This window comes from Onychostruthus taczanowskii, unplaced genomic scaffold (assembly GCF_017590055.1).
Source record: "Onychostruthus taczanowskii isolate IOZ18803 unplaced genomic scaffold, ASM1759005v1 scaffold17, whole genome shotgun sequence".
In the NCBI taxonomy this organism is placed as follows: domain Eukaryota; kingdom Metazoa; phylum Chordata; class Aves; order Passeriformes; family Passeridae; genus Onychostruthus; species Onychostruthus taczanowskii.
The window spans coordinates 2,354,670-2,373,323 of record NW_024498906.1 but is presented as its reverse complement, the minus strand read 5'-3'; the positions used below and the strand labels follow the sequence as shown (position 1 = coordinate 2,373,323).

At 40.0% G+C, this 18,654-nt stretch overlaps 1 protein-coding gene across 5 annotated transcripts in view; it reads right to left on the bottom strand.

Annotated features, from left to right (window-relative positions):
* Nucleotides 1-18,654, bottom strand: part of CNKSR2 (connector enhancer of kinase suppressor of Ras 2) — a 205,411-nt gene that overhangs the window by 30,130 nt on the left and 156,627 nt on the right. For 4 of the 5 annotated variants that reach the window (XM_041399957.1, XM_041399958.1, XM_041399955.1 and 1 more), the window contains 3 exons: nucleotides 15,231-15,298; nucleotides 10,565-10,665; nucleotides 8,842-9,379 (listed from right to left, as the gene is read on the bottom strand). In XM_041399957.1, the coding sequence (XP_041255891.1) occupies nucleotides 8,842-9,379; nucleotides 10,565-10,665; nucleotides 15,231-15,298 (707 nt within the window). Of the gene's footprint in view, nucleotides 1-8,385; nucleotides 9,380-10,564; nucleotides 10,666-15,230; nucleotides 15,299-18,654 lie in introns of those variants that run through there. The other variant, XM_041399954.1, reaches the window with a different exon arrangement.

Sequence of the window (18,654 nt, the reverse complement as noted above, 5' to 3'; positions counted from 1 at the left end):
TATATATTTGTTGGTTGGTTTTAGCCCAATTAATTTGACATTTTAATTCAGCTGAGGCTTTTATTAACATGAGCTACTTAACGCGGATAGGTAAGAGGCCCAGAAAAAAACCGGAACAACTACAATTAGAAAAACAACCAAGAAAAACAACCACTAAGCAGAAAACCATCTGGGACACTGTACAGCCCCAAGTGAAATAAGAAATACAGTATGGTTGCCAAACAGATGCCTACCACAGTATAGAGCAGAAAACAGCCAGGGCAGAGCAAGCTCCCTGGTCTCAACCAGATGTGCTGCACCCAGCTTGGACACTGCCATGGCAGAAGGGATGGGAGTCAGCCTGGAAAACCCAGGGAAGCTCTGCAAGAGCAAACACTAAGTATGGGAAAAACTAAACCAACCTTCACAGCAACCTTTCAGCTTGGAAGAAGGGCAGCTGTAATGGAGTAGTCTGTTTTCTGTGCCGTAAGGGAATGGAAATGCCAGGCTTAAATTGCAGAGGGAACAATCCAATATCCATTAGCAAGAAAAAATAAAATTATTCCTTCCCAAAACAGCAAAGAGGAAAAGCACTGTCTGGAGGGATTGAAGAATGCCCACCACCAGGGGTGTTTAAGATTTGGAAGGTATGGCAGCTCCAGATCTTTATGGCAGAGCTACAATGGATAATCTTCCAAATAATTTCCAGCTCCCTGACTCCAAGACGCGCATGTCACACTTACAGCTTTGCCAGGGTCTTTGCAGGGACCAAGTTTTAACCTATACACACTGCCCTCCTGCACTGGAAAGGTTTAGGAAACCAGTAAGGAGATTAAGAGGCCAAAAAAGAAGCATCTAGTGCCCCTGTCCAGGGGTATCCAAGGAAGCTGCATAGGGCTGGCAGGTTAGACACAAGATCTGTGACCCCCTGGAGCCCAGCTAGTGACTGCAAGGAAAGGCAGCCAGAAGGCCAGGCTAGCATGATAGAACAATTCACAAAAAATCGTCCTACAACATGGATTGCATAGACCTCCATGAAAATATTAATCTTAAATCAAAAAATTCTGAGGACTGCTTTTTAAAAAAATAATTTAAATTCAACTGCTTCATAACAAATGTGGCTTTTCTAGAGTCTTCTGGCCAGCAAAAAAAATGTTGGCAGGATGCTGACTGTTTGCACTGAAGTCTTTAATAGCCTATCCCACTTCCCATGATGAACATTAATTAAACAATGATACATATTTACATGGTGACCCTCCAGACATTCAGCATGGTAGTAGTTTAATAAAACTGTACCCCTCCCATGTCCTTCCAGCACTACTGACTCAAGTTCATCCTTGTTTTAATGATTGCCCTGAAAGAACATGAGAGCCACACACAACAGATGGTATCACCTGGAGATGTAATGAACACATTCTGAAAAGACTTTAGTACTCCTCTGTTCCCCTAGTCCTACTGGTACTATGCCATCATCTTCTGACTTAATTGCCATTGATTATAGAAAGGGTTTAATATTTTTTTAGCTTTGAAAATTTAAAATTATACATTTCAAAAGAACATTCTCATGTAAATGATAGGTAGCTAACTTTTTTAATTGTAGATTTCTGTTCCCTTTGCATTTAGAAACCTTCAGATTAGGCCAAACCCCTGCTATATCTCAAAGAAGAACTATGCCAGTTCTGCAAAAATCCCAGTGAGAAATGGCTTTGTCATGGAAAAATTGCAATTAAAATGCAGCAGTCAAATCTAAGGATGTCTTTATAACAATTTTCAGTAGGTTTCAGTGAAAAATTTTATAGAAATTATTTTAAAAATGCATGTTGTTCATGTTTGACACCAAAAGGAATGTAAGTTTAAATTTTAGGACAGAAAAACCCTCTTTTCAATGGAAAATTATGGGTTAATGAAAAAATAAAGTTGGATTTTCCTTTCCATCCACAAAATAATTTCAAAAAATCTACATATCTTCACTTAGGAAATTTGACTACAGCTTCAGAGTTGAAAGCACATTAAGAATTGAGGGAGTGGAAGCAGCAAGCACAAAAATATGGCATTTTTAATATTGCTACCAAAACTTTTCAGGCCAACAATCCAGGAAGGAACAGCAGTGGGGTAAACAGAGAGCCCTAGAGGACTTGGACTGTCTTCCCTCTGTTGCTTGTGAAGTGTTTTACCACTTATGAGTGACCTTTCCCAAGGAGAGATCTCTGCAGCCAGACCCAGACAGGGCAGCAGCAGAAACAGAGCTTGCTGACACCATGAAGTGGAAAAATTAAATGCAGAACAGACTGGTTACACAACACCTGACAAGAGAATTAATGCAGAACTTAAAAAAGCCCCACCAGAAATACATTCTTTCATGCACAGGTTCCTAGTTTCACCACCCAGCCCAAAGGGGTCCCTGGTAGGGAGCAGCACAGCTCCATTGACAGTCCTCAACTTAGTAACTGAATGAGGAAACTTAGCAAGAAAAGCAATTTGGAAGAGTGGCCATGTAAGAAATTCTCTTGTGAACTTCTTCTGCATATAAAAAGACAATTTAATCCATATATTTCAGGCAAAAGCAGATGACCTTTATTGGCAATGACACCCAAAGTTATTAAAACCAAAAGAAAAGTAGAAATTAATCTCTCCTTTGTATTTTTAGCAGCATGGGCAATGGAAATCAAATAAAATTTTAAATGTGGCAACAAATATTTGTGGGCAAAATGCATCTGTATAAACATTAACAAGCATAAAATTTAAACTATTCTTATTTTTGTTGACAGCCCATATTGCTTTCTGAACTGCTGCTCAGTAAATGATTCAATACTTGGCTTTCAAACACTGCAGGCAATTTTTTCCCCTTGAACTGAAATTTAAAATCAGGATATAGAGGTTTTGTATCCCATCATTTTTGTTTAGAATACAAACTCACTTCTGCAGTGGAGTTGCTTTTGCATATGAGAATTGAAAAAGCTTTATTTACTAAATTTTAAATTTTAATTAAAGAATGTGCTCCGAAATTAACATATCTACTCCAAGTTGTTTATGTAAGGTAGTCATATTTTTGAACATAATTAGGCAGCACTTTTAAGTAAGCTCAATCTGAGTTAACAGCAAAAACAGTGCCTTGGAGGCAATGGGACAAGTAGCTGAGGCATAAAATGCTGATGGTCCTCAGCCCACAGGAGTGCAAATTCCCAGTCAGGTGCCACAGGCTCAAATGGGAATTAGGAACGAAAAATCAGATCACAGAAACAAAGCTCAGAAAAAGCAGACATTTCATGAACCTACTCCAGTGTCTGAGCATGCATGGGCTGTGTTGCCCAGAAGGATGTCATGCAAAAAAACCAATCCCCAATTTAGCAAATGCTTTTGGTTGTACAGGACTGATAGTGGATGCAGTAAGTCAGAATACCACCCTCAGTGTCCCAGAAGGTGCTGCACTTTGTGCTATTCACCAGTTTCATATGGAATACTTCTGATGTGAAACATTATCTCAATTTCTCATAGCTCTGCTTATTTAAGACCCTCCTGGGCATTAATTCCAGAGGGGAAGGCACTATCTTAATGCTTCCTCCTTTGCCTCTCAGTGAGGATAAAACTAGATGGTCAGACAACAGGACATCATTAATGAGGTCCTCTCTAAAATGGAAAGAGGTTGTCAGAAAAGCAAACTGCCCTATTAAATTCAGCCACACATCCTCATCAACTCCAGTGTGTGCAATCCAGTCTTCATGTGTTATTCACCCTGACTCCCACATTTCACTGTTGCCTAAAACCTGCCAAAGTGAAGACACTCTACCTAAAATGCAGAGAAGCAAAGCCTAGAAGTGTACACAGGGTACCACTTCATAACATAGTGTTTAATTAGCAAACACTGATCCTTCTGAGAATACCATTTGCACCATGCATTACAGCCCCCTCATTAAAAACACGGAAGCCTCCCTAGACCTGTATTTTAGAATTTGAAATATACCTGACCTTATTCAGACTGTATTTTTTACTGGCACTAACTCCTTCTTGAAAGCAAATGATGCCTAGGATACACCTTCTTGGGCACAGTGCATGATTCTTGCTGCTAGTCATGGGAGTCCTTAGCTCCTCTGTCCTATTTTGTGAAAGCACTGCCACCTTGAATTTAATTTCTGCAAATGGGAAGTTGCAACATGGAAGAAATTGTTCTCAGCTTCCCTTATTCTCTGTCTGGTTTGTAGTTTTTTACTAGGGAAAAGAAAGAAGAAAACCTCTCAGGCTTGGTACCTCAGCACAGTCATTTGATACCTCTTTTAGTGACCAGCCCTCTCTGACATAAAAGTGAACTTTCCTGAAACCGTTCACAGGGACTGGACATCTCTCAGAGCTGCAAAATGCCAACACTAGCCTCTGCTCTGGCCTTTGACAAGTGTTTTCAGAAGTTAAGGGTCAAAAGGCAAGTTTCAGAGACTGGAGCATGAGGCTGTTGTGTTCCTCTGAGGCAGCATTCACAGGACTGTGTGGGACTAATCATGGGATGCCAGGAGATGCTGCAAACCTGCACAAGAGCTTGTGGTGATGGAGCAAAATGCCAGAGATTCTGTGAGTTTGCACAGCCTTTAGAAGCACTGTGAAATCTTTCAAAGGTGACAGAGGTCACATGAGGCAGATTGTAGCATCTTGTAAACACTCTGGAGGGTGAAACCAGTGCAGCAAACAAGTGGCTCTCAGCCATTAATTGTCCCAGAAGGGCAACCAGTAATTTATTAGAATTTATGTACAACTTTGTTACAGTTGTCTATATAGAAGGTATTATCTGAAATCATGATGATGGGGTAGCAACAAAAAAGTCCTTAAAACACGTGTCAGGAAGAACAATAGTATTAAGAGTGCAGAAAAAGAATGGAAAACTTGCAGAACAAAGAGGCAAGAAACAACACAGAAGCAAATGGAGTCTAACAGTGCAAAGACAATCTAAGTGAATTCTTCCTGCTGCAAATACCTTTTCAAACTCAAACACAGACCTCTGTGCTTTCTATCCATATTCCCTGAATAAATTTGTATGCAGCCAGCACAGTGGAAAACTCCCTTGCACACTGTTGCAGGTCCCAGGTGTGAGTTCCCTGGAAAGCGTGCCAGTATTACCCCAGCCAGTCCTGCAGCACCTGGAGCCAGCAGCACAGCTCCTGTCCCAGCAGTCTCTGGGCAGATGACAGCACCTGAGACTCCCACAGACTGTTCTCCAGAGACTTTTTCAGGGAGTATGCAAAAAATGTGCAGGTTTCTCTGCAACTAAGTTGACAGGATCAACAGCCAGCTCCACCCTGCAGAGAGCTAGTTAGGTACTTCTTTTAGATGCTGAAACTACTAATGCACAAATCAGAGAAATCTTTGAAAATGAAGGAACCACCACCAAAGATAATTTTAAAAAATAAAGCAAAAACTGAAACAAGCTTTCCTGGGATAAAACTTGGAAGCAGTCTCTCTAGAAGTGTTCTTTGCAGTAAGTGGCATAACCTGTCGAAACAGAGTGCAGAAAGAGATGGGGCCAGAGGGGAAGAGGGTGACAGTGTCATGATGTGCTGCTGTCTCCTTCTATTACCTCCCACTAGCAGAAAACAAATCTGAAAAGGCCCAACTTTTCCTTCATAACTGAATCACAGAAATGCAAACACTGTGTCACAGCCTCCAGCCTGCTCTCTGTGTTCAGGCTGCCTCTGAATAGCACAGCAAGGGGCACAGCTTGGTGCTGCAGGTCTGAACGTGGTTTGCCATTTGCATAGTCAGGAGCAAACACATGGAAAAGCTCAAATATCCCACAAGGGAATCCTCTTTGATTACAAAGCAAGAGACCATTACAAGATGGTGTCAATATGGAACACCTAAATGGTTTACACAAAAGTCATTTGGGAAATAAAGCAATCCATTAAGGATTAGCAGTGCAATGCTCATGTGATAGAACAGGACAAAAATAAGCACCTGAACACACAACAAAGTGAGGTCCTGACAGATAAACACAGGAAAGGACAACCCATATTTTCAATTTGCCATATATATCTAGGCATTATAGCAGAGTTGATACACAGAACTATTTGCAGGGTCAGTAAAGTTTTGAAATAGCTATTTAAGACAAAGTGGTGACTGACTGAGAGAAGATGTTTAATTGTTGCAAATCAGCATAACTTTAGTACAAAGTCAACAGAAATATGTTAAATGGGGACAACACCAGAAAAAACTGTGGAACTCCTAGTTTGTGGTGTAGTTATTTGAAAACAATTCTGCAAGAAAAGTTGGAAGAAACAGGACTGCATTTTACTATTTAATTTAAATTCAGGTGGTTTTAAAAGTGAGAATGCAACAACAGAAAGCTGAGAAAATAGCAACGACATCTGACAACAGCAAAGGAGCTGCATTCTTGTCTCACACAAAGAGCAGTAGGAATGATTAAGCTTTAAAACACACACAAGTACACACGAGAACACATAGGATCATCCAAGAGCCCAGAACTGTGTCAGGATCACAAACGTGTAAGGCAAATAAATGTATTTAAAAGATTCTGATACCACACGAGGGAACATTCAATGTGAGGTTAAAACATGTCTGAAAGAGAGAGGATTGCCCTTCTCCAGCCAGTTGCAATGTTTCATTTTCCCAGCGCAATGGAAGTGAGGGAGGCAGTGAGGCAGCACACACAAGGTCACCCATCCCGTTAGTGACTTAGCAGATGCAAACGAATCTCTCAACTCAGAAACTGGATTTTGCACTTAAGAACACCACTTGCAGGAAATCCTGCCTTTTACTGGTAAGGGCACTGGAAAAAGTCAGCACTGCAAACAGAACATTGCAGTCATAGCAACAAGCAATTCAACACTTAAACTTTTCAACAGACAAGACAGTATTTTACTTCTGGTTTTATAATTTCAAGGTCAACAACTCATCATGAGCACTTGACCTGTCTAGCTGGTCATCAATATCTCAAAAATAATCTCCTGTTAAAGCCTCAACCAAGGAAACCTCCGCACTCAAATAAAAAATATAAGTATTTGTATACAGGGAGACTATTTCAAAAATTACACCTTTGTTCTCCTTTTCTGGGAATTAGAATAGAAGGATGGAGAAAAGCCCCAGTCCATGAAATCAAGCAACAGCCTTTTAATAGTAATTAGCATGCTATAAAATGCTACAACCAGGTACACAAAAGCATTGAAATCGAGATTTAAAACACCTAAAAAAGCCCTTAGACCTTGCAACGGTATCTGTAAGTAGTGCCCAAATAGCACAGCAAAGCCAGTGGAAAATCTCCTTGACCCTTTCCATTTTCAGTAAGGAGTTTTTTGTTTTTTTTTTTTAAAAATTATATTTCTATCAGTAAAAACCCATTTGAAATCCAAATCTGAAAGCTAAAAATAGGACAAAATGTTCTGCATGGTTGATGAAATTTAACCCTGTTAATTAGACAGGTTCATTTCACAGTCAGTAAGAATCTAATACTACCCTAATAAATGTATCAGTTTTTTGCAAAGTGTCATGCATGAAAACAATTGAAATAGTGCCTTTTTAAACTTTCAATGACATCAAATTTAATTTCTGCAAAAGAAACGACTGTTTTCTCAAAGCAGCAGAAGAAAGTATAGAATTGGAGATGTTTAGAAAGTAATGCCTAAAGCATAAGGGCATTGGAAAATTTTTGATTTCTCCCAAGTATATAACATTAGGGCAGATAAGTAACATTCACATGAATTTTAATGCTCAACAAAGGTGTTAACTTTAATGAATCAACTTAGGTAAGTAGTTAATCTCACAAAACTTTCATTACCCTTTCCTCTCTCTTAACCAATTTTGTACTTCTTTACTGCAGTGAAAAAGCTGAATTTGAAGGTACAGATAGCAGAGACCCTTGGAGAGCTTCAAGGGCTATCCTGCCTTCTTTGCCACTTCAGATACTCTAACTGCAGTGCAACCCCACAAATCATGAGCACAGGCTTCACCAACTGACCCTACAACCTGGGCGTGGACTCAATGTTGCTAGCAGCACATGCTGAGAAGCTCCACAAATGACAGCGAAGGACAGAGCATGAAACAGACATAAAAATGTGTTTACATGTTCAGGAGGGGCAGGGACCTTCTCTAATCCCTGGTTATTTGGATTATGTTTGATAAATAGCACTAATATCTATGGAGTTTATGTGCCAGGTGACTGACAGTTACTCAGCATTGTGATTTTTTTTTTAAGCCTTGGTGGTCGCAGTTGTTCTCTATATATTGGAGTTTATGTGCCAGGTGACTGACAGTTACTCAGCATTGTGATTTTTTTTTAAGTCTTGGTGGTCACAGTTGTTCTCTATATATTTTTTTTGTTTGAAATGCTTTTTGAATTTCTTCCCTTGTAAATCACAATGAGAGGAACTGGGGAAAATACCTTCTCTTTTTCAACTTCTTACAGATTTTGGGATGTCTTGTGACCTGCCTGCCTGGATACTGTACAAGCACAGCCTGACTGCACTCCAGGATTTACCAAGAGGTTTTTACAGCTCACATGAGGTTGGCTGGAAATCTGACCAAATATGTCCCTGAAACACACGCTTCAGTGGAGGAGGACACTGAGCAAGTGTAAATCTGAAGAAAGCATGGAAGCAAAATCCATTTCAGCTAAGGATTACTAGCAGAAGGTGACTGGTGACCAGCCTACAGGGAAATGTCTGGTGATCGTGAGAGGTCATGCAGCACTCTGGTTATTAGGTCTCATACATAAGGCAGACCGAAGAGGTGTGCAACAAGGGGGACCTGGTAAAACATGGGGGATGTTGAAAGACTGTTGAGGATATTTGATAGGAAAAAGGAAAAACAACCTCTACATTACACAAACAGGACACTTGAAAAGCCACGGAAATATCCCATACTTACTTTTATCTTCCTGGTTTTCTTCTGCTGCTTTGCCTTCCTCTTCCTCCTCCTCCTCCACCTCCTTCTGCTGCGCTTCTTCGTGGTGGTCGGCAGCACCGACTGAGAGGCTCTGGCAGCAGTGGTTGAAGCCGCTGTCCCGAGGCAGAGTGAAACTTCGGGGCTTTCCCCCATTCCCGTTCAGCGCTTGCATCCGCTCACCCTCCACGAGGGGGAAGGGGCCGTAGTGGTCTTGCAGGTGGCACTTCTGGGTGGGCAAGGTGGACTGCCGCCGGTGCTCGGGGGACACCACGGCCACCTCGGAGAACACCGAGTCCTCCAGCGGCAGCGTCTGCAGGTAGTGCAGTCCCGAGCTGGTGAGCGGCGTCTCGATGAGGTCCTGCCAGGAGCGCCGCTGGCTCGCCGTCTTGCGCACCGGGGACTCGGTGGCGCTGCCGGCCACCTCCGGGCGGAACTCCTCGTGCGACGACTGCGACTGGGATGTCTCCGTGGACGACAGGCGGCTGTGCTTGGGCTCCACGTAGGGGCTCGTGCAGCTCATCTGCAAGGTCAGCAACGAGCAACCTTCAGATCAATGCACACCGAGACCTGTGCTAATAATAACCTGTCGCTTTGCATTATCAGCCATGGCACCCAGCTCATTAATAAGTTGCAAACTTACCTAATTAACCTGTCCTGATCCTAATTTTAATGCATACTCATGTCTGTATGCCACACCTGTAGGTCAAATACTGATAGTCACTCATAAAGTAATCTTTACTAAGTCACTTAATTCATAAAATAAGCCATGAAAATTAGCAGAAAACTTGGCAAAATAGTGCAAAATATGGCATTATGGAAGACATAGAAGACATGTAACCAATTAATTCAAAACCTTAAAAATGCTATCCAAATGCCCTTTATCCTATTTTGCTTTTTTTCGGAATCATGCTTGTAGTGCTTCAGTACTGTCATTCAAAGGTCTGTAATTTTGTAAGACAAAGTACCGCCTTCAAATTAAACAGCATGAATGCTCTCTTTCCCCTGAATTTCCCCATTGTTGATTCCAAAAACCATATCCAAGTAAGATGCATTAGTTAACACTAAGTATGTAGAGATGAAAGTTAAAATTTCCAGTGGAGAGTAAGTTAGAGGTCTATAATACAGTTTTATACCAACAACTACTTCAAGAAAAGAAAAATCCCCCTTTTTTCTAATTTACATTTCTATATAAAAGAAACCTACTTTTTCACAGTAAGAGAACACCTGGTATTGCTGTTTGCAATACAAGACAGAACATTTTTATGCTGGCATTTCTCTGGAAATTCAAGTGTAATTTGTTACTGTAATGCTTCACAGAACAACTGCTGGAGCCTTAGAAAAGAGTCTGTGTTGTTCCTGAGGTAATAACATTTTCTCAGAAAGTTGATAAGAGGGTAGTGAGAGATTGCATGGATAAGTAGCTGTCCATCATGAAAGAAGAACAAGAAGAAAGACTTCTGTAACTTAATCTATTTTGTACAGCAAGTGGGATTATAAATCCCCGCTCTCTACAGAACCAGTAGCAAACAGCAACGACGGCCATTGAAGTCTGCAGTGTGTGCTGCTTAACCAATGCCTTGAGTCAAGCACTGACTAAAAACCACATGGTCGAGCTCCATCCTGGGTGCGCGTGCTCCTGGGCAGGAGAGCAGACAGAGGTGGCACTTTGGGCACACATTCCTGGGGACAGCTGCAGGTGACTCACCGAAGGTGGCCGTGGGTACGTGTCATACGGGGGCGGGGGGCTGTCCTGCTTGGGTGTTGATGGAGTGTCAGCTTCCTCCTTGTCGCTCTCACTCCAGTAATCTACAAGTCACACAAGGATCAGGTCAAAAACTGCCAAAGCATTTTGATGCAGTTTTGTATCAGAGATTTGCTTTCACAAGAAGGAAAAAATCACGAAATTCCTCCTTTGGTATTACTGGCAGTGAAATACCAGAATGCTGATGCTGTCAGTGTTAGCTACCACATCTTGGAATTGTCTTAATCTAAAGAGGGAAAATTTTAAATATTATGGGTTATACTAAACCTAATGTCCCATTACAGAGCTATTGGACAGCAACTTGAAAATGAGCCACAAATTTAACTCTTGTGCAGACCTTATAGGTGCAACAGGCATAGAGAATACTCTTAATATGTGTATCAGATTTTCAAATGTTTATACAGCCACAAAAATAATTATGATTGGACATTTATTGGCTGAAAAATACTGAAATATGTTTTAACAGAAATTATTAAAAACACAGCTTTGCTAAAGTCTTGTTAACTGCAAATAACATTAACAAATGTGTTTAACCAACTGGAAAATCAAACAGGTAGGAGTTATTGCACCCATGAATAATCAGTGCTATTTCTCTACCCATTTTCTCCATTATATTCTACCAGTTAGACATGTTTTTCAATTCGATTTCTAATAACAAACAGTGGTATTTAAGGCAAGACAGAATAACTTTATATCATATATCTGCTTCATAAAACAGCTGCTGCCCTGTTGTCCATGCAAGAACATAAAGGTGATATGGTAAGCAAAAATATGAAAATGACCTTTAAGAACAGAATTCAAAAAGAAGGATGAGGAAGTACAAAGGACATACATTTTGTGGGTTAAGTTTAAAGCTTAATTAAAACATTTCATTTTTTTCAGGAAATAAGTCTTGGCCAAGCTTATTTCAAAGGGGAAACCACATAGAATATCATACATGGGAATTTATTCTGTTACAAATATTTTTTGAAGCAGAACAGCATCTTACTGAAAGGACACTGAGCCTTAATATTTCCTGCAAAAAAAAAAAACCCTAGTTAACTGCCGACTCAGTTCAAGACAGACAACTCTTAATTTTGCACATTGTAAGACTTATACAACCATTTCTGGTGTCACTTTGTTTCTGACTGTATTTGGGTAAATCATTGTAGGACAGGACACTATAGCTCAGACTGCTCACAGATCAATCACAGGCAATTTTCACTTCACCCCAAGTGTTCAACATAGTGCATCATTACTACTCTGTCTTTGATAGATAAGGAGATAAAGACTGATTACTGCCTCACAAATGATCTAAACTAAAAATCTGAGCTGGCACCACATGTAATTTTGTCTTTAATGTTCTTACGATTGCTGTATTGTATGACCAATGATCTACCATATTTAATCTTATTCAAGACTTAAATCATAAACTTACCTTTAAATGACATCATCTTGGAATAGGAATCTCTATAGTTTGTATTTTTTTAGATTTTAGTATTGGTGGGAACAGCCTTATATATATCTATTCAATTTTTCCACACAATAGCAATTCTGTTTTTACTCCGAGCCTTTTCATTTGCTTCCTGCAAGCTTATAGCTGAGACATTCTCTTTAAACAGTATAATAAATAAGTTGCAACAGTAAAGCTTTTATGACTACAAAATAAAAAAAAATCCTAACAGTTATGTCTCTAGACATCTGCAAATAATTATTTTCTGGTGAATGAAAGACTAAATCACTGAAAACTCTTTTTCTAAATAAATCCTACTTTTAACAAAACTTGTTTCCAGCAACTTAAAACAGTTGAAAATGTTGGCATGTAGGCATGTTTGTTCCTATTGCAGCAAAGCCTCATGGTGTGCTGTGTGGTGAGAGACCTGTCAGAACTGCATTGTTCACTGACATTTCTGCAGACTTGGAGCTCAACTGTTTATTCTGAAAGCAAAATTTAGCAGTCTCATTGCAGGTTCCAATTTTGGCTAAAATACGAAGGTGTTCTTGCTGTCAAATCCACATACAAGAGAACACTGTAGGATGACACTTTTGCACACCTTATCTCAGACAGGGAATTCTGTTGGCAGCCTATAGCTTGTCTTGAAAATTTCTGCAGTAACAGGGGTCAATTTTCAGATAAAATGTATGAAAATGGCCTCCCACCAATTTTTATAAATGCTGCTTTTGGCAACTGACTCAATAGAGTCCATCCAAAACATGTATGATGCTATGAAACAGTTGCTGTATCTCCCTCTGTAGATCCGTCCAATTCAGTGATGGACAAACTCTGTGCATCAGGCATATCTTGAAAGTTTTCTCAATGACTAATAGACTGAATATATTATAAGTAAACCAACATGGATCTGCCATTTCCTGAATAAATATACTCTTATTTATATAAACTAGGTATTTTTTCCCTCTGATTTATGTGACTGGAAAGTATATAACTTCTCCATCCAAGGAAGTCCCTTGATGTATTGCTAACACGCATTGTATTTCATATGAAAAGTTGAAGGTATTTTTATAAAACTGTTCTGTACAGAATGTAACATTTTATTCAGCAGTACACCCACAATTCAATGATTCGTGCATCTCTGAAGCTCTTGAAATGTATTTATGAACTTTAGATTCAGAACCATTCAACTCTTAATTGAGACAGATTTGACAACTCCTGTTGAATTGTTTCAGAGGTATTATAAAGCTTTGCTGCAAAGGGCTGAACCGCACAGAAATAAAAGAGCTTTTGTCAAATCAAATATGCAGATGACAATTGGTACAGTCATTGAATATAGAAAATTCCAGCTTCACAGTTTCTATAATTGCAAAAATGCTTGAAGTGATAGAGAGGTTTTACTTTGCTAACTTGATGCCTCTGCTAATTAGGGACACTACTGAGGTGTGTAACAGCCCTTGTGCTGGGAGCCAAGGAAAATCACCAGAGGCATTAAAACAGTGTAGAGCAGGGAGGGCAGAATGTGATACTGCCTCCCACACTAAACACAACTAAGCAACACAACGAGGGCACCCTTCTACCTACCTGCCTACAACAAATCAACATGAGTGAATGGTGTTAGAGTGGTAATAAAGAACTCTGTCAGTGCCTAGCATATAATTTGCATAGTCAGTGGGGATTCACTGATTATCTTCAATAGGGAGACATTTTAATAATAAGCTACATGAGGCCTGTATGCACATCATCTCATGCCTATCTGGATCGTCTGCTATTTTATTACTCAGTGATTTCTTAGTAGCAAAAATATTTCTCCACGTCCATCTGGATTTTGAAAGGTGTATCATGTGTAATTGTGCACTTGGACAACATTAGCATAACATACACCTTTTCACTTACTGTCCCACATGGCATTGTAATTCTAGTGCCAACCTGCTGTCAATAAAAATTGTAATTTGGCTTTGAATGCCAAAACAGAGGATTTCCTTGAAGACTCTGAGATTCAGTTTGTTCACAGCCTCTTCAAGCAGTGACAACAGATGGTACACAGGTTCTTTCAAACAGGTTACTGTAGTGCTGCTTAGGAAATACGATTCACAAACTGATTTCCAGGTCTGGTAAGGCACTGAGAACATGACTGAAGAATAGCAAGCATGGTGCTGCTACCCTGGGCTGTGTGAATGCAGAGGGCCTGGTGTCAAAAATGACATGAGTTTTTTGGCCCAAAACCCAAAATCTTTCTGATTAAGGCTTCAGAGCCACAGAATTAAAAACTGAAGTTTTGGCTGAGTGGGAAGCAGGCAGACAGGCATCTGGATAAGCTCTGGATCATCACCATCACTGCAATTTTCTGGTGCCTGCTGCTGGGTACATATGTTAAAAAGAGCATGAATTCAAAAGCTAACTGCTTGCCAAAGTAGATACTTGGATGGGAACCCTGCTATGCATTCATGTCACTGGCAATTCTAAGAAACAACCTCCACAATACAATTGGACTGACCCTTCCTTTCTTCTGTCTGCAAATACAATTCCTACTGCAACAGTTCAAAGAAAATCAACACACTTTTATATATGCTGCTTTTTAAATCCATTAAATATTAGGCATAAAAAAATAAACATGTAAAATGTTGTAAGCCTACAACTCCAAGTGAAATGCCAACAGGGCTGCAGCAACATACTGCAATACAGTAAACCCAGTAGGAATCACAACATTTAAGTGGCCTTAAAATTAAAGTCCTTAGAATAAATCCAATTATCTCAACAGGCTTTAGAAAAATGGTTTTGTTCCCAAGACCAGTTTCATGCACTCCTGCCCTCTGTGAATTCAAACATAAATGCAATGTTTCAAATCTTTTTTTTAGCCTCCAGATTCTTAAGTTTCTTCTGATAAGGGACACAGATTCCTTGGTACTATATAGTGGAGCTTACTGGCAGTATATCTGCTTTTTTAGCTATCCTTTGCAGCCTTCTCAGAAATAATCTCAGAAGTGTCTGCAGATCAGAGTCCGAAGGCATTAGTCAGCACTCCTGACAGAGGAGGAATTCTCTGAAGCAATAACAGCAATACCCATGTGTGATTTGCTTTCAGATGATGAGAATGAGGCCTGATACACAGCAGGGAAAAGAGAACAGATGAACTTGTGATAAGAGCTGACAGAAGAAATCAAAATAACAACACATTACCTTGCTCTTGTTTGATCCTCTCTCTTTCTGCGTAGCCAGCAGCAAGCATGTTAATTCTGTTGAGCCATCTGAAATAATATTAAAAAAAACCAGTGATACCGATCCAGCCTCTTAATTTTTATATGCTTTTCTAGCAAAAACAAAGCTAGAAGCATCTGAAGGAGATTAAGGACAATGTTATTTTTCATATCAGACAGCTGCTCTCTTTGATACTCTTTTTCAGGGAGTATCCAAAGATCTGTGATTTTGCTGTTGAACAAACTGTTTTCACAGCAAGGATTTTATTTCAAATGGAAAACCATGTATGATGTCAAGCATCTGTAAAATAAAGGATTTAGAGATAATCAAAGAGCTGTTAAGTCTGCTGCTCACAGATATGCCATCACACAAATACTCCTGCTGTTCTGATTTCTTAAGAATAAATACCACTTTTCAGAGATTTAAGTAATATTTTAAGGCTTGAATTGGCAACTTAGCAGAGGAACAGAGCAGAAAACAGCAGTAAAAAGAACAGGTTCACTCCCAAACAGAAATTGTGGTTTAATTATGCCATTATGTTTCAGAGCTTACCTACAGTGCCGTGTACAAAGAGGAGGCATATCAGAATTCACTTTTGTGTTTGTGTCAGAGAAATGCAGGGAGAAAGATAGTTGCTTCAATGCAATTCACATCTAAGGCTTTAATCCCCATTTAGCTTTGAAAAAGTGCTTCCATAAACTGCACAAATTAAAAAAAAAACAACCCCAAACAAAACTATACAAAAAACCCCAGCACCCAAAGTCAAAAAAAAAAAAAAAAAAACAAAAAAAAAAACCCAACCCCAAAAAAAAAAAAAACCCAATCCAAAAAGCAAATGAGCTGTTGCTGCTCTCTTCTAGTAGGGCTGTCCTTGCCATGCACACACTGAACTGTCTGTAGCAGGGCAGTTTCAACCTGCGCTCTTCCCCCATGGGGCTCTCAGTGTACTCGTTAGCCAATTGCTTACACTGAATCAGGTCCTTCATCAATGAGGCTTAAATCACCATGGCACTCTCCCGTGTTGTCCATTCCATGGTAAACCTGGAATTACTTGCTCCAGTCATCCCACAGTCAGAATTTGACAGGCCTGGTTTGCCAACCTACTGGCTTGCAATTTAACTGCTAGGGTATACAGAAAGACAACTCCAGTCAGGTTTGGGCTTTCTTCAGGAATGGGAAACCCCTGTTTCAGAAACCTGTGCCTGGTGGGTTTTCTTTGCATACTGCATGCACAGAATCAGGATGTTTGTCTCAGCAGAGGACAGACCTTTGTAATGCCTCCTGCATGCCTGTCTTCAAGACATTGCAGTGCAGGGCAAGCATAAAATCATAAAATACAGCTGCTTTCCTAGAAATTAACTCCTGTCATCATGGAGTCAGAGAACTATAGAATGCTTTAGGTTGGAAGAACCTTAACAATCTTGCAGTTACAAATCCTCCGGGCATGGGCAGGGACACTTTCCACTGACTGCCACTCTCTTTGCACAAACAGTGACCACATTTTAGATCTGTAAATCATATTAATGATCCATAAATCATTGTACATTGGGAAGAAAGCTAGGGATTTGCTCCTAAAGTGATTGCAGAATACTTCATGTTACCACACAATCAAAATTTCTGCCAGAAGAATAGGGAAGCTGAGGAGGACACTTAGAATTTGAGTTGTAATTACTAGGAAGTGGCATACAGTCATAAAAACAAGCAGTACACAGCAACCGAAATCCAACAAACTTCCTCTCAGACAATGATGTTACACCTTCAAAGCCAAAAGATTATCTACTACAAAGCCATATTTTAGGCTCACATTCTTGATATGTGAAGACCTCCTTTGGGGAATAAAAGGTCAGCTGAGCCAGCTCTGCTATCTCAAATCAGAGGCACAGAGGCAGGAACCTCACCCAAAGCACTCCAGCCCCGTGCTGCAGAGGGACCAACAAAGGTCACAGACTTGTCTGTGCCCAAAGGGTAAAGCAGCACAAGATGACAAGCATCTGCTCTGTCAAATGGCATGGCAGACACTGGGGATGGTGCTTTGCTTGCCTCTCACCTATTCAGGATTTCACATTCCAAGTTCAACCCCGGTTTACCACCCTCACCTGTACTGCCAACAGGGAACAGCCACCTAAGATCCCTACTGGGTAGGGCTGCTGACCACAAAGCATTAGACAATTGAGTTATAAGGGTTCTCCTGTCCTTCACTCTGTCCTAAACATGAGATAGCATTGTCTGCTAAGTTTGCTTATTACTGAGGTAACCAATTAAATTAATGAACACTCAACTGACAGTCAATTGATGCTGCTTACAGAGATGACAGTTTACTGTTTCCAGAAAAGCATTATTTCCTGAAAAATAAAATCTAATGAGAGCCCAGGAAATGTGTAGCATTCTCTCAGTCATGAGAGAGACAGCAGACTGAATTCACCTGTAATGAATTTCTGCAGGTCATGATCTGTGTTGAGGTTTGAACTATGACCTGCAGTGCCTGTGGGGTGAACCAGAAGGTTGTTGTAACCACTGATGTGGTTGTACATTGTGAACAACCACAGCTTTTGAGTAATTTGCCAGTCTGGAAACTAAAGGAATGGTATTGACTTATTCTGCATATTTTCTGATGTGTGGCTGCTAAAGCGTCCTAAGGTAGGGTTAGGGAATTAGTATTATTTTTATAAAGCATGGCCAGAGTTCTGGTTTGTTCAGGTTAGAAGTGTATGAGAAATCCAACACATTGGACTTGTATCAAAGAGGAAACATACAGATCTCCTGCAGAATGGAAGAGGAGTAATACATGCCTGGGTTACAATGCACTGGGGACATCATACAGCTACAGAAATGTTTCTTAATATGCATATTAATACATACAAAGCCCTAGGCCACGGGAATATTTCTATCTTTCTTCCCTTCAGTGTGTGTGTCCTGGTAGGCACTGTAACATTTGGAGGTCAAGAGGCCAAGAAAATATTGCTTCTTTAAAGCAATTGCAGCTTCAATTTTCTTGTGAGAATTCTAAGATCTGTTTTCTAGATATGGCAATGAATACAGTGTCACTGGTAACTGCAGCAGTCATTCAGGTTTCCTTTTTTTTTTCTTTTTAAGAGCAGCACATTCATTTCTTGTCAGTATTCAATTAAAACAGTTTTATGACACATAGAACAGGATTAAAACCCCCTGACTTTCTGAAGAGCTGCAATTTCTGTAAGGAAGGATGCACAATACGCTCACTCTCACAGACTAGTAGGAAACATTTCTCTATCTTATCTCACATTCAGGTAGTTGCAATACTTTTAGTCAAAGCAAGGTGTCAAATTCTCCTTAGTCATAAACCTCAAGGCTACAGGATGAACTTGCTCTATGGGAATTTGGATACCTTAGAGTGTCTCTGAATACCTGAATGCAATTTAACCAGAGT